The 23547-nt window shown below is 36.1% G+C and overlaps 2 protein-coding genes across 2 annotated transcripts; both read left to right on the plus strand.

Annotated features, from left to right (window-relative positions):
• Nucleotides 1–968: 968 nt before the first annotated feature.
• LOC138869102 (uncharacterized) lies at nt 969–2253 on the plus strand. The gene is made up of 2 exons (XM_070146692.1): nt 969–1079; nt 1372–2253. Exons 1-2 carry the CDS (start codon nt 969–971, stop codon nt 2251–2253), a joined length of 993 nt encoding a protein of 330 aa, XP_070002793.1.
• Nucleotides 2254–2319: 66 nt separating this feature from the next.
• LOC138869103 (uncharacterized) lies at nt 2320–5576 on the plus strand. The gene is made up of 6 exons (XM_070146693.1): nt 2320–3018; nt 3255–3306; nt 3548–3649; nt 3767–3871; nt 4437–4631; nt 5218–5576. Exons 1-6 carry the CDS (start codon nt 2320–2322, stop codon nt 5574–5576), a joined length of 1512 nt encoding a protein of 503 aa, XP_070002794.1.
• Nucleotides 5577–23547: the final 17971 nt, after the last annotated feature.

Consider the following 23547-nt stretch of genomic DNA (forward strand, 5'->3'; position numbering starts at 1 on the left):
AATAGATAAACCAATCTCTGTGGGTTCGACATCTTTCTATACTATTATTTGACAGTACGAGTTAAAATTTTATATACGCTAGACACTCGTCAAATTTTTGGTGTCGTTGCCAGGGATTGGCAAAATCTACTACAAATTAATTGTTTTACTACTAATTTGAGATTTTTTTAATTATTTTGACTTTTGTGCAAAAATTTCAGGAAGTGTATGACTCGTTCCTCCTCGAGAGAACTAGTTGAATAAGATCCTGAAATTGAAAAATCCTTGCGGTTGTTGCGAAAAGAACAGGTTTCACAATCTCAAAATTCTTCACAAGAAAAAATAAAGAACGAAGAACTTAACAACAACAACCAACTCCCGCCATATCAAGCAGAAGAACATTTTGATGAAGTGGCACCACAGCGTGATAGAATACTAAGAGATTATGCAAGCCCAGATCATTTTGAAGGAGAATCAAATGTAAGGAGACCACCAATTGCAGCAAATAACTTTGAGATTCGCACAGGCTTGATTCAAACTATTCAGCAGTCGTGCCAATTTACTGGTGATGCGAGTGAAGATCCTCACACCCATCTAATTGATTTTTTTGAATTAGTTGAAACTTGCAGGTATAATGGAGTCACAACGGACGCTATTAGGTTGCGGCTTTTTCCTTTTTCTTTAAAAGGTGAAGCCAAAATATGGTTGCGAAGTCTGCCGAGAGGTTCAATCACTACATGGGACCAAATGACTCAGAAATTTCTTAATAAATATTTTTCACCTGCAAAAACATTTAAAATGAAGCAAGAAATCAATAATTTTGTGTAAACAGCTACTGAATATGTATACCAAGCAAGGGAACGATTAAAATCAATGCTAAGAAAATGCCCAAACCATGGTATCCAAGATCTTGATATTTTATATATTTTTATCATGGTCTTAAACCCTCTGCTAGAAATGTTATTGATGCAACATCAGGAGGATCCATAATGAGCAAAACTACTGCAGAAGCCATGCAATTGCTCAATGAAATTTCAGAAAATGTTGTTCAATGGCCCTCTGACAGAATGATTATTAAGAAAGTAGCAGGAGTTAATCAGGTTGAAGCGTGGAATTCATTAGTGCAACAAATTGCAACTCTAATACAAAAAATTGAGGCATTTTAGGTAAATACTCAATCATCATCTCAACATGAGAATTGTGACGTTTGTGGAGGCAATCATCCCAATCATGAATGTCAAGCTTCAACGCAAAATGAAGAACAAGTAAATATTATTGGATATAGAAACGGTTATCCATTCGGTACCCATGGCACAAAAACATCCGGGATTCCAATGGAGTAACCCAAATAGTGCTGAAAATCCTTAAATATTTTTTAATCAAAAGCAGCAGGTACAGGGACCACCTGGCTTTCAAAATCAAAATAGAGGGCAACAAGATTTCCAAAAATATCAACAACCACCCCAAAGAGCTCATCAGCAAAGCCTCGAAGACATGATGTACAAATTCATTAAGGCTACTGATGAGAAGGTTGAAAGTCAAAGTTCAGCCATCAAGAATTTGGAAATTCAGATGAGCCAATTAGCAACCCTCATGTCTGAACAAATAAAAGGTGTTCTACCAAGCAACATCGAGAAAAATCCAAAGGAACACCTCAAAGCCATCTCTCTGCGGTCAGGTAAAACTCTTGATGATCCATATGCAGATAGACAAGGAAAATCACAAGAAGTGGAACAGGTAAATGAAGGTGAGAATAAAAGAGACTCTGAACTTCTAAAAGAACAAAACGATAATGGAAAAAAGGTAAAAGAAAATGAATTGATGACAAATCCTCACTCTGTACCCCTCCCTTTTCCCCAAAAAATGAAAAGAGAAAATCTTGACAAACAGTTTTCAAAGTTTCTGGATATTTTAAAGCAACTTTACATTAACATACCTTTCACAGAAGCTTTGACACAAATGCCTTCATATGCTAAATTTCTCAAAGAAATTTTGTTAAGTAAAAGAAAATTGGAAGAAGTTTCAGTGGTTAAGCTTACTGAAAAATGTAGTGCTATACTTCAAAATAATCTTCCACAGAAACTTGGTGATCCAGGAAGTTTTACAATTCCTTGTACTGTGGGAGGTGCTCACTTTGAAAAGGTATTATGTGATTCGGGTGCTTCAATAAATCTAATGCCTTTCTCAATTTTCAGGAAATTAGAACTTGGTGAAATAAAAGATACTTGTGTGTCTCTTCAGTTAGTTGATCAAAGTACTAAAAGGCCCAAATGAATAATTGAAAATGTCCTCATTAGAGTAGATAAATTTACATTTCCAGTAGATTTTATAGTACTTGCAATGGAAGAAAATACTGAGGTACCATTAAATTTAGGTAGACCATTTCTCGTAATAGGAAGAGCGATCATTGATGTTCATCAAGGACAATTAATATTGCGAGTTGATGAGGAGAGAGTAATTTTTTATATGCAGAAAATGATAAAATTTCCTGGGAATGAGTCATCATCATCTTGTTTTCAAATTGACTTACTAGATGACCTTGTAGATGAATTCAAGGATAATCAATTAATTACGGATTCATTGGAAAGATTTTTGGTCAGGTCAAGGACCACAAGTGATGAAAATCCCACAATCAGAGAAGAAGCTAAAACACTGGAAAAAGAATCAGAAAATGAGAAAGTCTCACAAGAAGAAATTCAATCAAAAATTGAACTCAAAAATCTTCCTTCTCATTTAAAAAATGTTTTTCTTGAACCTGAATTATTTCCAGTAATCATTTCATATTCTTTGACTCCAGAACAGGAATACAAACTGATAGAAGTCTTGAGGAAACATAAAAGAGCTTTAGGGTGGACTTTAGCTGACATCAAAGGAATCAATCCAGCTATTTGTATACATAGGATCCTCATGGAAGAAAATTACAAACCTATAGTCCAACCCCAAAGGAGACTGAATCCAACAATGCAAGAAGTTGTCAAGAAAGAAGTAGTAAAACTTCTAGCGGCAGGTATCATTTATCCAATATCTGATAGCCCTTGGGTAAGTCCTGTACAGGTAGTACTAAAGAAAGGAGGTATGACCGTAATAAAAAATGAAAATAATGAACTCATACCTACTAGAACAGTCACAGGATGGAGAGTCTATATAGATTACAGACGACTTAATGATGCCACGAGGAAAGATCATTTTCCTTTGCCTTTTATTGACCAAATGCTTGAAAGAATTGCAGGCCATAGATTCTGGGTATTCTTGACGGATATTCTAGGTATAATCAGATATCAATTGCTCCAGAAGATCAGGAGAAAACCACATTCGCATGCCCCCAAGGTATGTATTCTTACAGAAGAATGCCACTTGGACTATGTAACGCTCCTGCTACATTTCAGCGTTGCATGTCGCCAATTTTCTCAGATATGACTTAAAGGTTTCTTGAAATTTTCATTCGATGATTTCACACTTTTTGGTAAGACATTTGAAGATTGTCTCTATCATTTAACTTTGGTGCTTAAAAGATGTGAAGAGATAAATCTAGTTCTTAACTGAGAAAAGTGTCACTTTATGGTAACAGAGGGAATTGTTTTAGAACATAAAATCACTGCTAAAGGAATAGAAGTTGATAAGGCTAAAATTGATCTTATAGCAGGATTACCCCCTCCCACCACTGTTAAAGGTATTAGAAGTTTCTTAGGGCATGCAGGTTTTTATAGAAAGTTTATAAAAGACTTTTAAAAAATTTCAAAACCTCTGACTAACCTACTGATGAAAGATGTGAAATTTGAATTTTCAGATGATTGCACAAAAGCATTTGAGTTTCTCAAAGAACAATTGACTAATGCTCCAATTGTTGTCTCTCCTGATTGGAGCCAGCCATTTGAAATAATGTGTGATGCAAGTGATATAGAAGTAGGAGCGATATTGGGGCAAAAGAAAAATAAGATCTTTAGACCCATATACTATGCAAACAGAACCCTCAGTGAAGCTCAAATGAATTATGCAACAACCGAAAAGGAGTTATTACAGTAGTATTTGCGTTTGACAAATTTCGTTCTTATTTGATAGTAACAAAGGTTACAGTATGCACAGATCATGCAGCCTTAAAGTATCTATTAACAAAGAAAGATGCTAGATCTAGATTGCTAAGATAGATACTCCTTTTACAAGAATTTGATCTCGAAATAAAAGATAGAAGAGGTACATGAAATCAGTTAGCTAATCATTTGTCACGTCTAGAGAATCCTCCTACTGAAATACTAGATATCTAAGAGGAATTTCCTGATGAGCATATCTTTTCTGTCGCAACAGTTGTAAATAGACCTCCTTGGTTTGCTGATATTGCCAATTATTTAGCGGGAGGGTAGATTCCAAAAGATTTTTCTTACGATCAAAGAAAAAAGCTTAAAAAAGAGAGGCAAGACATTATTACTGGGAAGATCCTTATTTGTTTAAATTTTGTGCAGATGACATAATCAGAAGATGTGTACCTGAAACAGAAACGAACAATATTATAAGTCATTGTCATGATGGAGCTGTAGGAGGACACTACGGAGGAAGAAAGACAGCAACTAAAGTACTTGAAGTTGGATTTTATTGGCCTAATTTATTCAAAGATACAAGAAATTATGCTGCCACTTGCGACAAATGCCAGAGAAGCGGTAACATTTCAAAAGGGATGAGATGCCTCTTAACTCTATCCTTGTTTGTGAAATATTTGATGTTTGGGGCATTGATTTTATGGGTCCTTTTCCTCCTTCAAACGGCTGTGAATATATTTTAGTTGTTGTTGGCTATGTTTCAAAATGGGTAGAAGCAATTGCTACTAGAAAAAATGATGCTCATATTGTTTGTACTTTTCTCAAGAAAAATATTTTTTCTAGATTTGGAACTTCACGAGTTATCATAAGTGGTCAAGGAACTCATTTTATAAATAGACAAATTGCTAGTTTGTTGTCAAGATATGGAGTTACTCATAAAACAAGAACTCCATATCATGCTCAAACAAGCGGACAAGTAGAAGTATCCAACAGAGAATTAAAAAGAATTTTAGAAAAAATTGTCGGTTCTTCTCAAAAAGATTGGTGTTTAAATTGGATGATGCGTTATGGGCATATAGAACTGCTTATAAAACTCCCATAGGCACATCTCCTTATAGACTAGTTTTTGGAAAAGATTGTCATTTACCTGTAGAGTTAGAGAATAAAGCATATTGGGCTATAAAATTGTTGAATCTAAACTTACCAGATGCAGGTAAAAATCGTCTATTGCAGCTTGATGAGTTGGAAGAGTTCAGACTTACAGCATACAAAAATGCTAAATTGTACAAGGAAAAGACAAAAAAGTGGCATGACAAGCTCATCCGCCATAAATATTTTAAAGTGGGAGATCATGTTCTGTTGTACAATAGTCGATTGAGATTATTCCCAGGAAAGTTTAAATCACGCTGGACAGGACCATATATAGTAACAGGAGTGACCCCCTATGGTGCCATTGAAGTACAACATGCAGATGGGGGAGACAAATTCAAAGTAAACGGTCATCGTTTGAAGCCTTATATCAGCAGATTCTTTGACAAACAGGCTTCAACAATCCTTTTTGCCTGATTTTTAAAAAAAGTCTAGCTGGCGATGTTAAACTCAGAACTATTTTCTTCCCCTCTCTTTAATCTTTAAAGTAATTAGTAATATTTCCTGTTTAGTAAATATATATAATAAAATTAGTTTTTTTTATATATATAAAAAAAGCAAAATAATAATAATTGCATATTAATTGTACAAATTATATATATATATATATATATATATATATATATATATATATATATGTGTGTGTGTGTGTGTGTGTGTGTGTGTGTGTGTATGTGTAGTATGTATTAATATATTTTGCCATGATAAAGAAGCACTCTCATGATTGAGACAACGAAAGTTTTCTCCTATCATGAAAAAGAATTTTTCTTTACCATAATCTTGACTTTATTATATGAGAGAAACCTTGAGAAGCCAAGAAAAAGGAAATGAGGCCAGAATCGAAAAAATCACGGAAGCTCCTTTATCTCATTTTACTTTTAATTTAATTGTCATGAGGATATGACATTATTTAAGCTTGGGGGTAGATGAATATGTTTGGTATATGTGTGTTTCTTTTAATTTTTTTCCGGTTAAATATAAAAAAAATGTATATTTGACAACTGAAAAATGTGTTTTTAGTAAAGTTATAAAATTTTAAAAATAAAAATAAAAAATTGAAAAAAAAAATTTAGTTGCCTTATTCTTAAGGCAACTTATTTTATTTACTTCCATGGATTTCTTGTTTAGTTCTTTGCTATGTTCGTAATATTTTGAACTGAACATTTTTTTAGGACTTTTAGTTGTTTTAACTTGTTTTGGTAAAATAAGGTGGCTAAACTTAATTTGACTGGAAAAGCATGAGATTTAGAAAAGATGAATTTGATTAAGTACCATTCATGGGTTTTATGATCACTTTTCTAAGCTCATACTTACTTATTGGTAATTAAAATCATAGTTTTCGTTAGCCCAAATGTATTGTATTGTTAGCTTATATTGTCTAGTTCTCTTCCTTATTTGGAAATCTAAAACTTGCCTTGAATGTGGATTGAGGCGAAATTATAGGTAGATCTTTGAGTTAAGAAATGAACGGTGGCCTTCTTTGGTGAGGCATGATCTAAATTGACCTACCTTAATGATTTTTATCCCTAGTTAGCTCAGTTGAGCCTAAATAAATTATCTCTTATTTTGTTGATCACCAAGCTTTAACCCTTAGCATGTTTGTTGTTATGACTTGTCCTTTATTCACCCAATTTCTTTTTGGGCACTTTAAGAGGTGATCTGAATGCAAAAATCTAGGCGTGAGGTGTAATTGTGAAAATAATTGGTGAAAGAATAATTGTTTGAGGTTGTCAATCTTTTGAGATGTTGCCATGAGAACTGAAAACGATAGTTGCTTCTGAAATCCTTAAAAAAATTAAAAAAAGGGGAGAAAATAGCAACAAAGAAATGTCGGCATCTCCGTCAAAAAAAATGTGAAAGGGATGAAAAAATTAGAGGTTATTGTTTAAATCATAGCAAAGACAAATGTGCTTAAGCGACGAAATAAAGTGTAGTGCCCATAGGGAATTTAAGTTACTATTATCCATATGCATCATACCTATCCCTAAGCCTACATGACAACCTTGTAAAAGTCCTACATGATTTTGACTCAAAGACTCCTACATTAGTGGAGAACCACATGATAGCCAAGCATATGGCAATTTCCAGTAGCTTGAGGTACTTCTTTGTTAAGAGTGAGTGAATTTTTCTATCTATGACCTTCTTTGTTCTACATCTATATATTGTGTGATATATGTGCATTTCTCTTCATTTGGTGAGACACACTAGGGATTAGGAAATATTATGATTTCAGTTCTCAATAGGTGAATATGAGTACGGTTAAAAGTTGTATGAGCTTGTGAATTGGTCTTAGTTACTTTTTCTTTGGCGAAAGTTCTCATGATTTCGGTTAAATTGTTTAGCTGTTATGTTTAGCTATTTTATTTGCTCGAGGACAAGCAAATATTTAAGTGTGGGAGAATTTGATAAAATAAAATTCCATGTATAAATTAAGTTGTTATTTAATTTTTAGATACTAATATTTTAATTTTCTTTGCAGGAAATATCATAATTTAATAAGAAAATTCATAGTTCATCAATGATGGAGATATCAGACAAGAAAAGTTCAAATACTGAATTATCCAGAGAAAGATTGTATAAATATGATCTACCATGACAAAGGATAACCGACTCACAACCGGCTACAACAAACTATAACCGATCCATAACCAAAGAAGCTCATAACCAAGTATAACAAGGCCACAACCAGCCATGCCAAGTTCATTTCCAGAAGATAATTGAAAACCTTGTCATGGCTTGCCTATAAAGAGGCATCATTCGTGAAGAAGCATGGAGGAAGAAATCTTAGAAGTGAAATATTGAGCAGAAAGCTTTTCCTTTCTCTTTGTTCTTTAGTTTTATTTCTTTTTCTTCTTTTTGCCATTATACTGGCTTCATTTCTAGTTCCGAATAAATTGTAGTATTGGAAATTACTCTAGTTCCTGCTTTTTATTAAATAGGGGGAATTATTCTCTTGAATTTTTTTTATTTTCTTATTTAATGGGCAAGATTATTTCCGTTGTCGGTATTGGATCCAATATGGAGTAACTTTTCTTGTGTTGAGAAAATGACGGATCTTAATATTTTTATATAATAGTAGATATTATTCCTCAATTTCACATACTTGAGTTGAAGCTTTTTATTTAAATTTTATCTGCTTTATAGTTGGATATTATTTAATTTGTTAACATCTATCTATTTAGTACTACATATTAACTTCTTACTAATTTTGTAATCGAAAGAGGCAGATGAGGTAATAGTTAATTTTGGTATTGATAGATGTTAACCTATATTTAGTGACATCTAGCTCTTATATGTTAAAATTGATTCTACACTTATTTGTAATCGAAAGAGGCGAATGTTGTGGTAATCAGTTATAACAAGTAGGGTAACCGAAAGGGACTTACTAAAAAAGAGCATGCTTTAGTTCAAGTATATATTTCTGGTTCTTTAATATTATCATTTTGACAATTAATTTGTATAACCGAGAGGAGTGCACTTAATTGTTCAACTATAGTAATAATATATAAATGTAATCGTGAGAGACATTTATACATTTATGAGAAATAGAAGTTGAAGACTAAATGTATTTACTATATAATAAAAAATATTAAGTGAAGTCAGGATCCCAACACCTTTTTATATTTGTGAAAAATAAAATATTTTCTATTGCTCCATTCGTGCATTTTTTAGTTAGTTAATTTAAACCTCAACTCTTTCTGATTTTCTCAAATAGTAACTAAAACAAGAAACATCTGTAGAATAGATAAACCAATCTTTGTGGGTTCGATATCTTTTTATACTATTATTTGACAGAGTACGAGTTAAAATTTTATATATGCTAGACATTCGCCAGCAACTAAAATCGTGACCAAGATTACTTCGAGAACCAGCGAAAGTATTGTTGAATTATGGAGTGACGCGTGTTCGGGGCATTAAATGCGAAGAGACGTGCATCTAATCAAGTGTCAGAAACTTTTCAGAGGGGATCAAAGGATTTTTTGCCAAGAAGGCTATCTTCACCAACTTCTCGATGACACAAGGATGTGCCACTGGAAAGCAGAGGAAGTATCTGTATAGGGTAAAATCAGTTCATATTATATACTCGCATAATAGAGTGACATGTGAAACCGGAGACAGACGGAAGGTGAGACAGGTGGAAACCAAGACCGGAGGTAGCAGTTTCGGTTGACACCGCAAAGCTCCCGAAGGGAATATTACTAATAAAAACAAATGAATGTCTGCCACCCAATAGCATTTAATGAAAAATATTCTGCAATATTAAATACACAATCCGCTATAGAGAATTATGGCATTCATAGCATGCCGTTACACATTCTTCAATGACCCCCATAATTGTCATTTAAGATGGGCTTAATCATAGGACCTTATTTCCTAGGTGCAACTAAAAATAGTGATTTTAACAGCCATTGTAAGGGGACGAATTTTCTGACAAATCTATGCCATATACTATTCAAAAGATCAATAACATTTTATTTCTTGCTTATTAAGATTCATATTGCTGCTTTCAGAAGCTCTGCTCCCGGAACCAGGCTATTTACTGTTTTATCTCGATTTCAACGTTAAGTTTTGTATTTTATTTAATTTATTTATCACTTTTGGGATCAAATCGATTCACTTGGTTATAAACCATGATATAAATTCAACTCTACCGTTTTATGAGTAAATATGTGTAAAGTAAATTTTAAATATACTCCTACAGTTTAAAATAAAAATAATTACTCCACGTGTTTCAAAGTGGATATTTTAGTTTACAACGAATACGTGTATAACCAACCATCTGCGAACATTTTATCTTCTTTCTTGAAATTTCTAAAGAAAGAGAAGAAGTCATTTGCTCATATTTGACTGTTAAGTGTCTTTTCAGTAACAAAAGTAGATTAACCAATCCATCTTTTAAATATTTTGCATAAAAAAAATATTACTTTCTCCATAGAGATGCACGTTAAAACTTATAGCAAATCACAAAGATTCTCAATTTCTCATAACCTCAAAGCGATTGATTACATTCTAATAACGGAGAAAAAAATTTATTTCCATATTCAGTCACCCATTCAAGAGCATTTGATTTCAGAACACTTTCTTCTTCTTATTTTACCAACTTAATTCTCACGGTAATAATTGTGCCATGTATTCTCACGTAAAGTTATAACCCTTTAGGGTTAAACTACTTAATCTGCAATGGGATGAGAAAGGAAAGCTTCATTTGCAATAACTTATTCTATTAGAAGGCGTATCAAATGTGACATCAGGATAAAATTTATCTCACCAAGTTGATCTTTTACTGCTACATGCAAAATGAACCCGTTATATCCATTAAATGGTTAAAAAAAAACTTAAATAATCGTCTACTTAACCATTTAAACTAAAAATTATTGACGTATTATACAATAAAGAAAAAGTAACTATTTTTATCAGTTGGGGCAACATTCCTACCAAAATTGTGTATATATTTTACCTTCTTATCCAATTTAAGCGACTTTGTATATAACTTAAAGTTTCTTTTTCGAGAGAGCTATAGGAAAAAGCCACAAGTGGACACTACTTACCAACAATTAGCCATTAAGTCAGACAACTAAAAATGCAAAAAAGGATTTTTTTTGTTTAATGAGTATGGTTGAAATTTGTTACAAACTCATAGATGAGGCAATATATAAAATTTAAGCAAGATTGGAGATAATTTGGACTAGTTTGGACTAAAAATTCGATATCCATGATATAGTACATCAAAAAACTAGGTAAAAAAAAAAGTTTTTTCCTCAATGAGTATGATTAGAATTCGTCAAAAAGACATACATCCCGTAAATTTAACAACCTTGATACCGATAAATATATATTTGATAGGGTATTTTGAGTGGAATATTTTTGTGAAGAAAAAGAATATATAGTTTGAAAAATATGATTTTATATAGTTATTAATATTACTACTTTCAATTATACACATAATATAAGAAAGTTTATGAGATTTTCTTTATTGTAAAGATATAAATTATTTTTCACAAGAAAACTAGATTAGTGTGACTACTAAATGGTATATTTGTTTAACACTCACTAAAAAATTATTTTGTATTTTGTGCCTTAATAGATAAATTTCTAGTAATAGATAAATTTCTTACCACAAGAACTTTCATAATCCATACCAATAACAACATGTGTTAGACATGCCACAACCTATTCTCACTTCCAAAAATAACCTGTCCTAGCTAGATATTCGTATTAAACGTTATACAGTTTAAATCCACCTAAACGTTTTGGAAAAATTAATTGAGTTGTGTTCGAATTGTATTTCCCTAATCATAATTTGTCCGACCATTCTTCAACATCAGTCGTTCGAAACTCTAAATTTGGTCAGTCCAAAATCTACTTACCACTCCTATGGAAATTGTTCAGATATGGAAGATTTCAAAAGTGTTAAGAAATTAATGAGATTAAGAAAATTATAAGTTGAAAAAAATATATGTATTTTTACATGGATGTTTTAATGAAATAATAGTGTATGAATTAATTTTATATGCTATCACATGATCAATATAGTCAAGTATATTATAGTAAGGTATATAAAATGTATTAAAAGTAAGTAATATTTTAAGTAATTTAAAATAATTCTTAATTGTGCGGATAAATCTGTAATTATCTAAAATGATTGGATAAGAACATCACGTGGCAAGCTAGCCACGTTCTAAGACCATGACTCTTAGAAAACTTTCATTAGGTGGCAACCAAGTTAATAAATCAAGGACACTTCATTCTTTATATTATTATACAATCCCTACAATCAGATAAAAAGTTTGGAACCTTAACAACGAGAATTCTGAGAAAAGCTACAAAATTTCTACAATTTCAGTTGCTATGTTTCTGATCCTCCAACACTACAAATCCTAAAAACATCTAAACTTAATATAGGGAATACAATCTTTTCACCCCATTAATGATAGTAATATCTGTTGTGCACCTACTGCAGTTAGTAGGCTTCTTCAAGGTTGCTTCCTTTTTCACGTTGATTGAATGCACTGTTGGAGCTAATAGTTAAAATGGTCTTGGTAATGCACATAGTCAAGTAATGAATTAGTTTCTTTGAAACATGAAGCTAGTTTATTGAAATAGGAAGCTGCACATTGTCAAGTTCGGAATAACGTGTTAGAAATTACCAAAACCACCTCAGGGGAATCATATATATGTAGGTTGTGATTGATCAGGGGAATCATCCCAGGTATGTCAAGGCTATCCCTTCCTTTCTTTTGGCATGATCCAAATAATACAAATGAAACGAGAAAAATATGTAATTTGCATAAATGACTCTATTCATAGAAATACTAGGGGTGTCTATATTCTTGATATCCTATGTGAATTATTATTCTATCGTCTATTCATGGGTCTCAGAAAAATACGTATTTGATAAAGTTTATCCGAAAGGCATATTGATTTTTATGGCATTCCAAGAAAGTCTTATTAACATATTTCATATGCATTTCATGCATTTATATATGTACGTTGACCCATGACCAGACGACGTTATATACACGTATATGTGTATATTATATTTATATGGGATATGAAAAAAGGTTACGGTGTTATATACGCACCACCACCCGATCAGCTGGTGTACGTTGATGATTTGCCCACAGTGGTCGAGTTGATATGATGGGATGCCCTCAGAGGCATGATGATGTTATGACGTTATATATGCGTATATATATATATATATATGTATATGGGATATGGGAAAGGTTATGGCGTTATATACGCACCACCACCTGATCAGATGGTATACGATGATGATTTTGCCCCCAGTGACTGAGATGATATGATGGGATGCCCTCAGAGGCTTTATCATGTTACATACATACAGACCTATGCATTACATAACATTCATACGCATATGCATGACACTATAAGTATTTCATGATTTACAGAGTCATCCAGACTTACCGGTTAAGTCAATTACTTTATATTTCTTCCATGTCTTTAATTAATGTTGACTTATTATTATGTTTTAGTTCTGCCTTACATACTTAGTACATTATTGGTACAGACGTCCTTTTGTTGGGGACGCCATATTCATGCCTGCAGGTATAGACAATCAGTTTGACAATCCCTCACAGTAGACGAGGTTTGCATTCAGCGAAGGATCGGTAAGACTCCACCTCATTCGGAGTGCAGCCAAGTCTATGAATCATCATATCAGAGTTTTTGCTTCAAACTTATAGGTAGGCTGGTACCCTGTCCCATTTGATGTCAAATAATCTTAGAGGCTTTGTTGACAAAGGTTCAGTTTGTACAGTATGTCAGAGGCCTTGACGGCCCATATATATTCATGTTTTAAGAAAAATAGTTCAGCGATACAGTATTTTCCACTTACAATTTTATATTATGAGTTGTGGTCATGTTGTCCCATGATAGTTATAAAAAGAATGAATGAGTTACAGAGTGGTTCGCTCGGGCCACTACGGCATTGGGTGCCAGCCACGCCTCCCTAGGTTTGGGGTGTGACAAAGTGGTATCAGAGCAGTTCTATCCTGGAGAGTCTACAAAGCCGTGCCTAGTAGAGTCTTACTTATGGATATGTTGCGCGCCACATTTATAATTGAGAGGCTATAGGGCATTTAGGAAATATTACCCTTCTTTTGTTTCTAGATTGTGCCATAGAGCTGAGTCGTAAGAAGTGAGTATGAAGTTATCGCAAAATATTGTATGCACCAGAAGTGCAGGTATCACTGTAGAGCTTTAAGGCGTAATCTGGAAAATGAGGTTACGAAAGAAATAGAAGAAACGATGCGAGATTGAAAAGTAAGTAAGGTAAATGTGAAGAAGATACAAGATACTCAAATACAAAAAGTTGTGAATAGTCGAGACTTTGGAAATAGTTTGGGTTTTAAGTTTAATTTACAGAGGAGACCCTAGTAAAATTTTTGCAAATCTCTAAAAGTTAACATTCGAGGACGAATGTTCTAAATGGGGGAGGGATGTTACACATTGCGAATTTAACAACCTTGATACCGATAAATATATATTTGATAGGGTATTTTGAGTGGAATATTTTTGTGAAGAAAAAGAATATATAGTTTGAAAAATATGATTTTATATAGTTATTAATATTACTACTTTCAATTACACACATAATATAAGAAAGTTTATGAGATTTTCTTTATTGTAAAGATAGAAATTATTTTTCACAAGAAAAATAGATTAGCGTGACTACTAAATGGTATATTTGTTGAACACTTCCTGAAAATTTATTTTTTATTTTGTGCCTTAATAGATAAATTTTCTAGTAATAGATAAATTTCTTGCCACAAGAACTTTCATAATCCATACCAATGACAACATGTGTTAGACATGCCACAGCCTATTCTCACTTCCAAAAATAAACTGTCCTAGCTAGATATTCGTATTAAACGTTATACAGTTTAAATCCACCTAAACGTTTTGAAAAAAATTAATTGAGTTGTGTTCGAATTGTATTTCACTAATCATAATTTGTCAGACTGTAAGGACCCGGCCGGTCGTTTCATGAGTTACCGCTCTGTTTCCCCCATTTTTACTTCTTATTGCCTTGTTCAGCTGTATTTTGTATTATCGGGTTGGTTGGCTTGGGTTGGGAGAGGTTTTGGTAAGATTTGACACACTTAGTCTCTTTTGAGAAAGCTTAAGTTGGAAAAGTCAATCGGATGTTGACTTATGTGTTAAAGGGCTCGGATTTGAGTTCCGATGGTTTGTATAACTTCGGGAGGTGATTTGGGACTTAGGAGCATGATCGGAAGGTGTTTTGGAGGTACAGAGTAGATTTAGGCTTGAATTGGTGGAATTGGAATTTTGGCATTTTCCGGTTGATAGGTGAGATTTTGATATAGGGGTCGGAATGAAATTCTGGGAGTTGCAGTAGGTCCGTTGTGTCATTTGGGATGTGTGTGCAAAATTTCAGGTCATTCGGACTTGGTTTGATAGATTTTTGATTGAAAGCGGAATTTGAAAGATTTTGAAATTCTTAGGCTTGAATCTGATGCAAATTTGGTGTTTTGATGTTGTTTTGAGCGTTCCAAAGGTTGAAACAAGTTTGAATGAGGTTATGGGATATGTTAGCTTGTTTGGTTGAGGTCCCGAGGGCCTCGGGTGAGTTTAGGGTGGTCAAATGGACCATTTCATGTTGAAAAAGATTACAGAAAAAACTGTTGTAGTGTTGCAGACAGTAGTGCTTCGCGTTCACGAAGTTGGCCCTCGCCTTCGCGGAGGGCTAGAATGTGAGGCTGAAGGTTTGGCCTTCACGTTCGCGAGGGAGGTCCCGCATTCGTAAAAGGTTGGGGTCATCAAGCTACGCGTTCGTGAGAGGGGAGCCGCGTTCACGATGCACTGGGAAGCTGAGCCTTCGCGTTCGTGAGAGGGGAGATGCGTTCGCGAACAAGGAAAATTGGTCAGCTCAAATTTGAGCTTCACGAACGCGAGGCTTTGACCGCGTTCGCGATGAAGGATTTTTAAGTGCTGGGCAGAATGTTTAAAAGACCCATTTCCGCGATTTTGGGTCTAAGTTCCTCCATTTTTGGATGATTTTGAAGCTTTTTGAAGAGGATTGAAGAGGGAATCAAGGGGAACACTTGGAGATAAGATTTATGGACTTAATACTCGATCCAAATGTGATTTCTACCTAATTAATCATGGAAATTATTGAATTTAAGCCTAAATATTGAAGAACTAGGGCTTGTAATTGGACACCAAAAATTAGGGATTTAAGGGATCATTTGTGGTTGGATTTTGGTGATTTTGATATGAACTCGGGGAGTGATAAGGAGTCTATTGATGTAATTTTTATTGGAATCTGAGACGTGGGCCCGGGGGTCGGGTTTGGCCAATTTCGGGATTTGGGTTGTAATTTGATTTCTTTCGAGTGGACTTTGTTCTCTTAGCATATATTGATGGTTTTGCACTCAATTTGGTTAGATTTAGAGCATCCGAAGGCTAATTCGAGGGGCAAAGGCATCGCGGGCTAGAGTTTGGACCGGATAGAGGTGATTAATGATTGTAAATGTTGTCCTGAGGGTATAAAACCCCGGATTTCACATCGTTGTGTTATATTGAGGTGACACACACGCTAGATGACGAGTGTGGGTGTCACGACCCCAAACCAGCCCGGTCGTGATGGAGCCTCTCGTGAGGACAAGGCCAGCCGACACAACACTCACATTAACCCTTTAATCATTAAGAGTCATCTTTTAAACCTTTAATTAGAACAATGTTTCATAATATACGTCTGAAAGAATAATGCAGAATTAATATACAAGCCCGACATCGGGGTGCCACTAGCCATGAGCATCTACCAAGATCTGAATACAACAACAATAGTAAAAATGTACTAAGTACGGAAATGAAAGTGAGAAGGAAGAAGCAGTGTTGCGAACGTCATGCAGCCACCTTGCTAACTCTGATGATTCCACGTCCGAGCAACCAGCACCCGCTACCGGGTTCCGAAATACCTGAATCTGCACACGAGGTGCAGGGAGTAATGTGAGTACACCAACCCAGTAAGTAATAAGAGTAAATAAAGACTGAGTAGTAAGAAATAATGAATCCACATTTACGTTAGGCTCAATAAGCACAACAGGCTTTCAAATCATAATACGAGTCAATCTTCCCATTTAAAAATCCAGCTTCTAAAAAATCACTTTTAAATACCTTCCAGCAGTTTCAGTAAGGGTACAATACCAATTAAAATAATAAAAGAGATTAAAGCCATAATTGGCCCCTCGGGCAAAACATAGTCATAAACACTTCATAACTTGAAAATCTCCGCGGAAATAACCAATGCCAAATCAGTGATTAAATTTTGAACATCTCATAAACCCCAGTTTGAATGAAAGTTGTTTTAAAAACATTTATCTAACATTTTTGACAGAGGCTCAATATAAGGATGAATGAAAACAGTCATTAAATCAACATATTCAATGGAAACTCACTCTAAAGAGAAGTGAAAATCAATAAGTTCATAATCAGGCCCCTCAGGCAAACATCACTCATGTACATGTATGTATCTATCGCCACTCGGGCTAGCCTCTCAGTCACTCATGACTCAACTCATGCCAATCAGCGCTCTCACTTGGCACTCACGCTCAATAGGTACCATATAGTAACCACTGCGGTGTGCAGCCCGATCAATATATCTCGTCAACGATGCTCATTGGGGGTGTGCAGACTCCGGAGGGGCTCCTATAGCCCAAGCGCTATATCGCGGTGGCGTACAACCCGATCCGACATATCGTTGCGGCGTGCAGCCCGATCCATATAAGTATCGATGCAGCGTGCAACCCGATCCATATATATATATATATATATATATATATATATATATATATATATATATATATATATATATATATATTGTTGCGACGTGCAGCCCGATCCATAGATATATAATCCTCACAACTAGGCCCTCGGACTCTCTTAGTCATTAACCTCACCATCAGACTCTCAGTCTATCTCAGTGATCAATCTCACAATCAGACCCTCGGTATATCTCAGTCATCATCTCACGATCACTCGGACCATCAATAAAACAGGGAACTCAGCCCAAAACAGTTTCCACATTTTTAAGAATATAGTGATAAAGCCAGATTTGAGCAGTAAACAGGTAAAACATGACTGAGGATATGCTTTCAAACAAATAGAGTGAGGAAAGATAGTAAAAATACCACTAAGGGTCTCAACAAGTCGGCACAAGGCCCCAAACATGGCATACAACCAAAGTATAATAACATCAAACAGTTAACTATCAAATACGCATTAAAATAGTCGTTCGGGATGGATTAGGTCACAATCCCCAGCGGTGCTCTACCCACGCTCGTCATCTAGAGTGTAAGTCACCTCAAAGTAACACAACGATGAGTAATCCGGGGTTTCAAATTCTCAGGACAGTATTTACAATCATTACTTACCTCGAACCAGCTAAATCTCTAGCTCGCGATGCCTTTGCCCCTTAAATCAGCCTCCACGCGCGTCGAATCTATCCAAAATCAGAACGAATACGTCGCAATATTCTAATGGAACAAGCCCAAGCGAAAACAATCGGAAAATACCAAAAATCCCAAAATTAGCAAAAACCCGAGCTCTGGTCCCACTTCTCGAAACTCAGAAATTTTCATATCATTAAATTCCTTATCTCCCCACAAGTTCATACATATCAAAAGTTTTCAAATCCGACCCCAAATGGTCCTTCAAATCCCAAATCAAAAGTCCAATTTCTCAAACCCTAGTTCTTCAATTTTAGGCTTAGTTTTCATGATTTTCTAGGTGGAATTCACATAATAATTGAGTATTGAGTTCAAAAATCTTACCTCCAGGTGATTCCCCTTGGATCCCTCTTCAATTAGCTCTCCCAAGCTCCAAAATCGCTCAAAAATGGAGGTTCTAAACCTCAAAATCGCGGAATAGCCTTTTTAAAACATTCTGCCCAGCACTTAAAAATCATTCTTGGCGAACGTGGTCAAAGCCTAGCGTTCGCGAAGCACAAAAATTCTGTTGACCAAATTTCCACTTCGCGAACGCGATGCCTCACCAACCTACGCGAACGCGACCACGACTAACGTGATCGCAATGCTTATAAAACTAGCCCTTCGCGAACGCGGTACTACCCTTCGCGAACGTGAAGGCCAAATTTAACGCCTCATGCCCTGGCCCTTCGCGAACGCGAGGGTCTTCTCGCGAACACGAAGACTAAAACACCTGCAACAGCTGAATGATTTTTCTACAATTTTCCTTAACTCAAAATGATCCGATTGAGCACCCGAAACTCACCCGAGGCCCCCGGGACCTCAACCAAAGGCACTAACATAACACATAACATCATTCAAACTTGTCCCAACCTTCGGAGTGCTCAAAACAATCATTAAAACACCGAATCTCATCGGATTCAATCCTAAGGATTTCAAGAACTTCCAAATTACGTTTTCGATCAAAAACCCAACCAAACCACGTCTGAATGACCTAAAATTTTTCACACACGTCACAAATGACACAACAGGGCTACTGCAACTTCCGGAATTTTATTTCAACCTCTATATCAAAATCTCTCCTATCAACCGGAAAATGTCGAAATCTCAATTTCGCCAATTCAAGCCTAAACCTTCCACGGACTTCCAAAATGCATTCCGATCACGCTTCTAAGTCCCAACTCACCTAACGGATCTAACCAAATCATAAAAATTTTGATCCGAGATCAGATACAGCCATGTCAAATCTTGGTCAAACCTTTCAAATTTCAAGTTCAACTGAGAACTGTTTTCTTCCAAATACCTTCCGATTACCCTGAAACCCAAGACCAACAATTTACATAAGTCATAATACATCACACGGGGCAAGTCATGCCCGAGAACTGGCGATCAAAGTGCAAAAGCTCAAAACGACCGGTCGGGTCGTTACATCTTCCCCCACTTAAACACACGTTCGTCCCCGGAGTTATTCCAAAAGCCAACCAATCGCTGACTAACCTTACCATACACATACCCCGGGAGTGATCCCACGTCACCCTGTCTCACATAGGTTAGATAACATAATATAATTTAAATTTCACAATCCATCCTAGTCCCTAAACCATAGAACCACATTTCTGCTTCTAAAATCCGCAATACGATCAGAATCTCACATTTATACTGTGAATAGTCCGAACAAGCTGTAACAAACCATATCTGCTATCTCATGCACAATCACATGATATACCACATAACTCAAACACTTGTAGCGATAATTTCTAATCACAGCAGCTGCACATAACAACTGAATGTCGATAGAAAACCTCTTAACAACTAAAGTCTCATTCCAACACTTCCATATACTTCCAATGATAAATGAAACACGCAATAAACCATAACCATTTCTCAGATCAACCATCCATAAGGTAACTTCTCCTTTGGTAAGGACCATAGCAAATTTCTGAGTCGAACATCGATATTTATCCATCAAACATGCTGAAATTGAATCCATTTGTATTCATTAAAGACCCCAATGATCTCATCTAATCTAACACAATTACTCTGGTGACATGACACATCAAAATAGGCTAAAGCCACAACTTGCGCAGTCCGCGCACCAATAAGCAACAATCCAAACATACTCACATCATGAAACTGACTCAAATGAAAGAGTTGTACCTCAAGCTCACCAGTACTATCACAACACATGGTTGAGCACCCGTCTCACATCATAGAAATAGAACACACGAATCTAACCCGAAAGGTCATATCTTCACATAGCTTCGCTCCAATACGCGACCTCATCCAAATACTAGTCCACATGAAACACATCAAGTCACTATGCCCAAAATCGAAAACCATGCGCAATATGATGTCCAAAACCAAAGAGATCATCATTACCACCGCGAAGCAATTTACATACATTACACATACCCAAAAGGATATAACCGATACGCCGTCCACCGAGCAATGACCAGTACTCTTCCCGCTCGAATTCCACTATGAAATCCCAATGGAACCGCACCACTTGTGCCTATAACCAACAAATCCTAATGTCTCGCAACACGGGAAGATAACTCGTAGATCCCCCTAATTGCTAATAGCTCAAAAACAACCGAATCAACACATCCCTCGCCAACAACAACTCAAAGTCAACAAAACCATCTCGATGTCGGACACATATCCATATAGGTCTACCAATGGACCACACATCAACTCTAGTTACCCACAATAAATAAATAATCCTTCGAAGGTTCACAATGACTGAATCATAGCACATACTAACATCTAACTAACTTACCCATATTTTGCCATCCACAACCACGAGCTAACCTGTGTATGAGAACTTATAGTCTCCAAGTCCATAAAGCATACGAATTACCATATTTGATCCCAATTTCACCACTCGCATACATATCTCACCTCTAGACTCAATCTTTCCATGAGAGATACTCTAAGATTCTTATGTGCTGCCAAGCAAACTCGAATATCAGCAGCCGATCCGACAAGAAGTGCTGCAATATTACCGAAGTACCATCAATTTAATCACATTGCCTCTTCCTGGAACATATACCCTCGCCAAATCACCTCAATTAGCATTACCATTTCCTTAATCATCTGAAGATCATTTCTCAAATCATTTGAAGCTCATTTCTCTAATTATCTGAAATTGCTTGCGCTGCCTAAGAATCTATGACCTTCAATTCAAATCTAAACCATGACCTTACACATGCAAATCTCAGTCTTACACAACATACCACATAAACCGTACCACTCTAGGATAACCACGAGAAATTCATATCCCTTCCGAGCCACAAATATCTACGTACTCAACTAGTCAAGAACTTTCCATTGGTCCCCTCTAGAAGAAAATCACTATACATCCCATGCTCCTCACGCCAATATGAAAAATATACCTCTCTAACTGTGGTGGAACCCATCTAGAACTCTCCGAATCCCATTTGCACAAATCTAAATCGTCAAGACTGAATCCTTCTAACTTGACCGGACTATGCAGGTCACTAAAACCCAAGAGAATTGACGTGAAACACCTGTAGAAACTCATTATCTCGTAAGCATCCAAAGAGCTAATCATATCCTTACTATACCAACTCGACCTACTACCAAGTTATCCCATCTATCTGAATTCCCTTCTGATTTACCTTCAACTCGATACTCATTCTTGCTATAACATCACAATTCCTCAACCCAGACTTACCACACGGAACCCAAGCATAAAGCCACGCCGTCTAAGGCTCATAAGCCGCCAAATACTTTCTCAGATATTCCCACGAGCACCACGATCAAAATACTTTACTCTAAAGAGACTTCCTGCGAATCTAAATCCGTTACCTTTACCTTCCTGATACTGATACATAGAATCCCATAATTAACGTAGAAATACCACAAGTCTTGACCCCTCCCAATGAAAACTCGGTTTCTAACCACATATACAACTTTGAGATGCCCAATTGTTACATGTAGAATCTTGAACACATTAGAACCATTCTCGAGAGTCATTCACTCTATTCAAACTGCAATTAGTCTAATCAAACGAACAGAACCACCTGTGCCCCAATAGCACTCTGACATCGCAGAGTGTAACCTCATCCTAGGACAACTAAGCCACTTCCTGCTCTATGCACCGAGCATCCATTACCAACAACCACTCAAGACATTCCGTGATTCTCATACCCCTATGAAGCATGAAATAACCTTTTGTCAAAATTTTCCTTTACTCGAGCCATTCTCGGTCTCAATCTCTGTAATCCATAACTGGTTCACCAGTGCGCCTCAAACTAGAACCCACATAGCACATAACCGAGCAATCAACTATTCAACAGCAGACTCCCCCACTTGGCTCGAAGCCATGGATCAACACACGCTCAATAACTCATAACGCATATACTCTATTAATGTCATAACGCCATAGTGAGATTAGACTCAAATCCTTTGTAAGTTTGTGAAAACACAGACCATCTAGTACTTTAACTCTTCTGCAAATCTCGCATTCACTCTCGCAACAGTTAATCCCACTTTCTTAAACGATCCAAAATTCAAATTTCAACATTTATATTTCATTTGCAAATGAGATCTTCTAACAGACACATAAGGATCACACAACCTCAGTACACTTGCAGGAGATAACCCACCTGCTTTGCCTCCAACTAACATTTCTCTATGCCTTCCACCATCACAAACATTATGCAGTCACTTAGCCTTCCTGAGTCTAAACTCATGCCGCAACATGGAATTTACTTCACTCACAACTGGGAAACATGAAAAGATTCTTCACACCCATAACTTGGGGCTTTACCTCCAATCAAGATGAAAATCAAGTACCCTTCTCGTCGTTTCCAAATCATATGAATACCTCTCGCAGTCATGACATACTCATCACGTAGCTACCTAGCCGTCACTCCCACTAATAGAGACACTACCGAACATTTAAGTTCAAAAAAAAAATAATTGCTCACACAATCAGCACCTCGGTGCTCAAACTATAGGCAAAATCCGGCCTCAAGTCCTCCAGACTGGCCCAACATCAACTCACAGAGATCACATCTCGCCCCTTGATCGGGGAATCACAAGCCATCGATGCACATCTGATACTAAGCGCTCATGCGCGAATACGAACACGCGGAAGAAATTCAAAGAGTTACTTCTCAAGCTGAATCAAGGATGCACGATAAGAATTCCAAGAATGTTAAGTTCTTCCTAAAGGTTCTGCAGCTTCTCAAGGATAAATACAGATGTTTCCGTACCGATCCGTGAGATTCTACAAAACCTGCTCATGACTCGTGAGACCTATGTAACCTAGGCTTTAATACCAACTTGTCACGACCCCAAACCGGCCCAGTCCTGATGGCAGCTCTCGTGAGGACAAGGCCAGCTGACACAACACTCACATTAACCCTTTAATCATTAAGAGTCAT

This window comes from Nicotiana sylvestris, chromosome 5 (genome assembly GCF_000393655.2).
Source record: "Nicotiana sylvestris chromosome 5, ASM39365v2, whole genome shotgun sequence".
Lineage (NCBI taxonomy): Eukaryota > Viridiplantae > Streptophyta > Magnoliopsida > Solanales > Solanaceae > Nicotiana > Nicotiana sylvestris.